This window comes from Chenopodium quinoa, unplaced genomic scaffold (assembly GCF_001683475.1).
Source record: "Chenopodium quinoa cultivar QQ74 unplaced genomic scaffold, ASM168347v1, whole genome shotgun sequence".
Classification (NCBI taxonomy): domain Eukaryota; kingdom Viridiplantae; phylum Streptophyta; class Magnoliopsida; order Caryophyllales; family Amaranthaceae; genus Chenopodium; species Chenopodium quinoa.
The window spans coordinates 2,070,447-2,077,978 of NW_018742974.1; the positions used below are offsets into that span (position 1 = coordinate 2,070,447).

The 7,532-nt window shown below is 29.6% G+C and overlaps 1 protein-coding gene across 1 annotated transcript; it reads right to left on the reverse strand.

Moving 5' to 3' along the window:
* Positions 1–486: 486 nt before the first annotated feature.
* LOC110729289 lies at positions 487–6,238 on the reverse strand. Its single transcript, XM_021909018.1, has 10 exons — positions 6,183–6,238; positions 5,982–6,040; positions 5,703–5,847; positions 5,317–5,439; positions 4,838–4,895; positions 4,651–4,726; positions 4,532–4,551; positions 3,844–3,958; positions 3,674–3,747; positions 487–645 (listed from the first exon to the last, which is right to left on the reverse strand). Exons 1-10 carry the CDS (start codon positions 6,236–6,238, stop codon positions 487–489), a joined length of 885 nt encoding a protein of 294 aa, XP_021764710.1.
* Between the last annotated feature and the right edge of the window lie 1,294 nt (positions 6,239–7,532).

Here is a 7,532-nt window from a genome sequence, read left to right on the forward strand (position 1 = left end):
CCATTTCTTCAAAAATTCTGCATATTCATCAATAACTTTATCAGACTTTGCCTCAACAATTGGAATTTCTCCTATAGGCAAGCCTTAAATTACCCTCACATCCTCTACCTCAACTTCAATTTTTTCATTCTTTGGCAATTCAAAAGTCTGACTACTCTCTTCAAAACTATCCAATATCTAATTACAAAACTTTTAATCAATTTGTGGTAATTTGATGTCAAGAAGTGATCCTAACCCTATATCAACAACTTGTTGTTTATGATCTTTTGTCATTTTATCTATCCATGCTATGAACTTGACATGTCCTCCACTTTTTGATGCTTTCTCTTCCTCAAATTCCTCTTCCTCAGTTTCTTCAACCTCCTTAGTTTCCTCAACCTCAACTATTTCAGTTTTCATCTTTTATCTTCCTCTTCCTTCACTCTTTCCTTGATTGTACACCACTAACTTCTGTTCCCCCTTTTCAGTCTTTGCCTTCACTTGCTTCTACTCCTTCTCTTTCATTGCCTTTTTCTTCTTTGGTTTTATTTTAAATTCCTCCTCCTCTAATTCATTATCTTCCTCATCGACAAGTTCTGTTTCAACTTTGTAGACATAATCTTCACTATCATCACCACTGTCAGTGGAATTTTCATCGGAAGAATCCTAGATGGTGCATCATATGGAACATCCTTGTAGACACCCAAATGTGTCTCCCTAAAACAAAACCCAGTTATTAATACCTTTCATGCCATTTGATTATATAACAAAGCAAAAGTGTGAAAAGTCTAGTGATGAGGATATTTTTATTAAAATATCTTTTCTTTCTATTTTTGAAAATATTTCTTTTTTACCCTATTTATGAAAAATGTTCATTATTGTTTAGTTTTGTCCATTATATGGGTCCAATAATAGTGTAGTTTGATGGGGCTTGAAAAGACCTTTCCAGCGATATTTTATAAGCCCAATTACGATAAATAATGAGGAAGTTATGGCCAAAATACTGAACTGGGCCCAAACTGGATTTTACCTACGGCTCAATGATCATGTAGAGGGTCCAAAGGTTTAATCCTATTCCTAAAAAAACTAGGATTAATTAGAAACTTCCATAAGTTTCTAAAAGATCTTAATTATCCTTTTTGAAAAGATAAAATCAAAGAGTTTGAAATTGAATAAAACTTTCCTTTTTTTTAATCCTAATTCTATTCGAATTTAAAGATGTTCAAAAACAGTCAGATATTATTTTTATTGACTCATAATATTTATCCAAATCTTATATTGTTGGATAGATTTTGAAATTATATTTCCAATGATATATTATAATATTAATTCCAAGCTATAACGAAAAAGATATGAATGGAATACGAAACTCTATCCAAAACTGACATCCTTTCAATATTTCGGCCATATCTTTTTAACTAAAAAATATTTTAATGGTATTCCAATTTGGTTGGAAAGTAGACTTCAAGAACTTTCCAACAACATATTATTTGACTTATTTAGACTTTTGGATCAAAAGATATGATAAAAACAAAATCCGCAAAAAATTGTCTTGCACCGCCTTACGACAGATTCGTCGCCTGGCGACGAGCTCTGTCGTTGGCGACAGGAGGAAGTTTTATTCCTTTTCAAACTCTGATTCTTTTCTATCAATTCCGCACAATTTTCTTATAAATAGAGTCCCTGGACCTCTGTTTTCAATCATCAACTCTCAACCAGAATTCTCTAATGTTTTTCTCTCTCTCCCTCTTTCTAGCCTAGCCTTATACAAACACAATTCCTCATTCATTAGCACTAGACACACCTAGCCAAGTTTGAAGTTGCCTTTTCCCTAGACATGAAAGTTTTGATATTTCTGAGGTTTTGGTCCCAAATCTCTATTTTAATTATCCAATTTAATTGTTTTTATTGCTTTATAGGATCTTGCTACTATTATGCTTTAATATGATTTTTATAATTATTTTATTATGATTGTTATTTTGATTATTATTATGATGATTGTTATTATGTTGCTTGATATATATTTGTCGTTATTTCTTGATCACGCCTTTTATGCATGTTTAAAGGAAATTTGTACTTGTAATCACGCTTGATAAGATAATTAATAATCTTGTTTAGGCTAATATGATTATAATTCAAGTGATCGCCAATAATAGTTTTGTTTGTGCATTAATATTCAACCAACATAGATTAAACAGGTTTAGGGTAAACCTATTAATTGTATGTTAGTCAGAAAGAGCACATGAATACGAGTAGAATAAAGTAGAGGCCTATTTATAGGGCGGGTTTAATCTCTTTTAGATTGGATTCGTACCCTCATCCCCGAAAACCAGTCATGGTTTCAGACCTATTGGAGTTGACGATCTCCTAGATCGTTAAGAGGTGTAACCTTCACCCTGTGAACGGTTTACAAGTTCTTAAAACTTGTTGGCGACTCTTTTGCTCTAGCTTCTTTCCCTTTGGACGCCACCATGCTTAAGTGTATGATCATAGTGGGGTTCAAGTTTGGGGTAATGCTTGAAATATTCCCTACAATCCTGTATTTTTTTTCCTCTTCCCAATATTCTTCTTAGCAGGGCTGACAATTGAAAATGAATATAAAAGTCATCAACTATGATCATTTAATGTATTGAATATGAACATTAATCAATTGCATATAAAATTTACTATATATATAAATGAGTATAAATGTTTCCATATATGATCATTTTGTTTTTTTGAAAATGAACATTCATAAAGAACATGATTATACCAAATTTCTTAGCAATTTTCACTATTCCTCCTGCTGGTGTGGGAGCATATCTTTTTTTTCCTAATTGAATAAATTTTTTAGCAGGAGCACCTGGTCTCTTTTGAATAGGAGAAATATCCTATGGTTGACCTCTTTTATCAGCAGCATTTGTCTTTTTTCCTCCTTTATAAAATTAACATACATGACCATTTTTGTAAATGTAAATGTTTATTTCCAAAAAGTAATATGTTCATTACTTTTTTACACTACTATAAATTATTCTGATAAAAAATATATTGAATATTTACCTTTTTATTTACTTTTTCAGCAGCAGCACCTGCCATATGTTGTATGGGACTAATATCTTTTGCTTGCCCTTTTTTATGAAATTTTGCAAGTGGTCCAGATTGTTTTGCTTCATCAAGAGCATATGCCTTTTTTTTTGTTTTGGTGAAGCTTCCTTGATAGCAGGTTCAGATTGTGAAGCTTCAGACATGCCTTTTTCAACAATTAGATAACAACAATTATATTATGTCAATTTTAAATTTTTTATGTCTAGAAAACTACACAAAATATATATCTTTATCTTTGCTTCTTGTAATTCTACCAATTGACATCTCTTCTACTAAAGGGATATTTTTTTTTCCTCCCCTCCTAGCAACCATTGTAAAATTGTTTTTTCTCATTAATGACCCTTCACTGAGATCAATTGAAGCAGTAACCTCAAGACTATCTGTTTCATTTTCTTTATTAATGAGGTGAGTCTCATCCTCAATAGCGACCTCATCCAATGATTTGTTTGCTACATTTATTTTAGCATGTACTTTAATAGTTGTATCAAATGATCACAAACAAAATATGAAATGAACAATTATGTTAAAACAGTGAACATGTTCATTTTATGTGTTACAACTGATCATTTTATATAACAAATATGAACATTTCACCTTGAGCATTTTAAACATTTTCCTTTGGAAGGCTCTTTTCCTTTTCATGGCTTTTTTCTTTTGCAGTCCTCTTGGCCTCTGGAATATCATCTGTAATATAAAATGAACATTTTTGTAAAAATAGAAAACATATTCATTATATGTAATATATTTGATTATTTTACAAAATGAACATGAACATTTTACCTTTTACATTTTCAACACTCTGATTCAGCTGTGTTGTCTTTGTAATATCAACCTTAACATTTTCTTTTGGAGGGCTCTTTTCCTTTTCATGGCTTTTTTTTTTCTGAAACATTATCTGTAAATTAACAACATTATTAGATATTTTCAAACATATAACAGTAAGCATTTAATATATGTTTCATTTATGAACATTTACCTTCTTTTAACTTCTTGCTTGTTTCATTTTTCTTACTTCCCTTTTCCATTCTCTTCAGATTTTGCATAATTCTGATTGTTGATTCTCTGTACTTCCTGTAATTGTGAGGTAGGTTTATTAAATCTTAATATATGTACAGTATTATTCATAGTTTTTAATTATTCAAATTTGTACATACTTTGGGTTATTCTCTATGTCTAAATGTATTTTTTGCATCTTGCCTTTTAGAGTGATTATTTTTTACTGATTCTTTTTCTTTGCTGGCTTCACTTGATCATCACCTTTGTGTTTTCTGATAAACCATTTGAAATATAATTGGATTTATAATTGTGATTAATTAAATATGTAAATGAACATATTGTATATAAAAAATGAACATAAAGTATATAGAAAATAAACATATAGAACATTTATAAATATAAAATGAACAATTTTGCAAATACCTTTTATCTACATTTTTTTTGTCATTTTCGGAGGTATTTGCATCCTAACTTTGCTCCACATCTTTCTCACTGTATATTGTATAAACAATGAACTTTTCAGTAAACAAAAATGAACATTTTTAATATATTTGGATTCATAATAAAAAAAATGAACAATTTTGCTAATACCTTTGATCCACATCCTTATTGTCATTCTCAAAGGTATTTGCATATTGTTTTTGTCCTGCATCTTTTTCACTGAATACTGTATGGAAAATGAACATTTAAGTAAACAAAAATGAACATTTTTTAAAAGATTGGATTTATATAAAAAAAAAAAGAAACACGAACAATTTTGCTAATACCTTTGATGCACATCCTGTTTGTCCTTCTCAGATGTTTTTGCATCCTTATTTTGATCCACATCTTTATCACTGAATATTGTTTAAATTTTTTTAATTATTAAAAATGAACAAATATTGTATGAAAAGTGAACATTTATGTAAACAAAAATGAACATTTATGAATTTATATACCTTTAATACTTGTCCTGTTTGTCATCTTTTGATTCATATTGATTCCTTGTCTCTCTTTGTTTACAAAAAAAAATTAGAATTAGAATATGCTTTTGGAGTAGAAACTAATCTATATAATGATGAGAAGTAAATATTTGATATAAAGTTTTTATACCTTATTGGTTGATTTGTCTCTGGTGATCTTGATTTTGACATTACAATTTTCAGTCGAACCTTTTTTTTCACTAGAATTTTAAGAGTTATTTAATAAGTTTGATATATATACACAATGCACAATGATTGTATATAAAAGTAATTATGTTTTTATATATAAACTTACTTCTTGTTCAATATGTATCTTTGATAACTACAACCCAATTCATTTTTAACCTTCATTAGAGTTAATGGTTCAGATTTTCCATCTCTAAATTGAAGCAAATGTTTCACTCTAAATGGTACATCACTACAATATAGAATGAACATTTTTCATTTAGTCATACAAATCAAATGCATATTATATCAATATCATATGTGCATTATGTTTACAAGAAATGAACATTTAATATTTAGGCAAAAAAAACATATATCTATATTCAAATGAAATAATATAAACATATATTTCAAAATGAATACTACTATACATATAAATGAGCATTTGTTATTTTGGCATATATAGTCAATTAAACAAAATGATCATATAATTTTCAGGACATGAACATATCTTACCTTGTATCTGTATCATAAGACCATTTTATTTCATTTAAAAGATTTGGATCTACAACTGGTGACTTTTCTTCGCAACTTTTTTTTAGTTTTTCTACTCTTGTTTGAATAGGTTGATCATCATCATCTTTAACTAGCAATGTTTTTGCTAATAAATCCATTATTTAACCAGCAATGTTTTTGCTAATAAGTCCATCATCTTGTTTGAATTTGTCAATGTTTTTGCTAATAAATCCATTATTTAACTAGCAATTGCACATTTTCTTTAAAAATGTAACTTACATTTCTTCAACAATCCTCTTCTCCGACGTAGCTTCGAAGTGTTCTCCTCTGTTTCGCTTCTACAAAAACACCAAATATAGCAAATTTTACTCTATTTTGCACAAAAATAAGTGTAATTATAGTTGATTTTGTTTTAGGTTAGCAGAACGAAAAAAATATAGGGTTTACACTCAAATTCTACTAAAATGAACAAATTCTTACTCTTCTTTTTCAGAATTTCGTTGCGATTGACGAACTTCATCTCGATTGTCAGACATTTTTAGAAGTTTTGATGCAATTTGAAGTGATTTTCATGCGAGTTTTTGGGTTTGATGAGAGAGAATTTCACGAAATTATTTGAAATGATGCTTTGGATTTTTTTTTTGTATATATATGGGAGGAATGGGCGGTTACTTGCATTTACCGTGGTTAGTGGCTGGTAACTGCTTGGTTAGTGGGAGGTGGGTTTACCGTGGTTAGTGGATGGTAACTACATGTATGGTTCGTAGGGTTTGGGTAAGGGTTTTATTGTAGTTTTGGAGGGGGGGGGAGTAGGTATTAAATCCTAAGGGGGGTGTAGTCATTAGGAATTAGGTTCTTATGTAGGGCTTGACCACGTGACTTCTTAGACTTTGCCTATGATTTAGTTAATAGGAGTTCTATTGTTAGAGGGATTAGTGGCTCATTAACTTTTCTTATTTAAAGGAAATAAGGGGAAGTACAGGGGGCACGTAAGTTTTCTTAGATTATTTTTTAGATTAGATTAGCTTAGTAGTTTAGATTTTTTATCATACTCTTTAGTTTAGTTGTTAAGCTTTTGTCAGTTTCTTGTTTTCATTCTGTCAGATTTTGGTTATTTCTCTGTATTATTCTAGTCTTATTTTATTGCTTTTATTCATGCTTAATTTAATTACTTTGTTAAGTTTAGATTTAATTATGCATGAGTAGTTTAATTCTAGGGTTCTTGGGGATCCGTAATTAATATGAAGGGATGATTTATATTGATTGATTATTGATATTGCATGATAATTTCTTATTGAATGGTTTTAATTCTTTATATTTGGATTATGAATCGAGCAGATGTGATTTGATTGTAAAGCAATATTGAATTGTTGAATCTAGCATATGTTAATTTTAATGTTAAAGGCCATTTTCAATAGGAACTTAGATCTAGTAAATTGCGAGAGCGTGTTAGATCTATGTTGATTAATAAATTGCGAGAGGTTGTTAATCATGTTATGTTTGCAATACTAATTATTGATTGTTATGTGTTATCCCGGAGAATTAACTATTGGTGAACTTGTGACCCTAGGCTCCTTATTATTGATTTCTCCTTAATTATTATCCTTAGTTTAATTCCCTTCACAACAATTTGGTTACTCAATAGTTTAGATTATATAAATTAATTAGAAATAGAAAGACTTTTTTCCCAGTGGATTCGATCCTACTTCCTTATCTACATTAGTTAGAGGACTAGGGTAATACTTTTGATTAGGTATAAGACTTTACCCTGTCATGGTCATATAATAAATCACCTAACAACTCGGACTTTTAGAGTCACCCGTATATAAG

Bases quoted from the DNA above. Each gene is read 5' to 3' on its own strand.
- LOC110729289 (XM_021909018.1), bottom strand. From the start codon at position 6,238: ATGTCTGACAATCGAGATGAAGTTCGTCAATCGCAACGAAATTCTGAA. The intron at 5,440-5,702 runs GTAAGATATGTT...TCTATATTGTAG, and splicing joins TCTTATGATACAGATACAAG to TGATGTACCATTTAGAGTGA. The intron at 3,748-3,843 runs GTAAAATGTTCA...TTTATATTACAG, and splicing joins GAGTGTTGAAAATGTAAAAG to ATGATATTCCAGAGGCCAAG.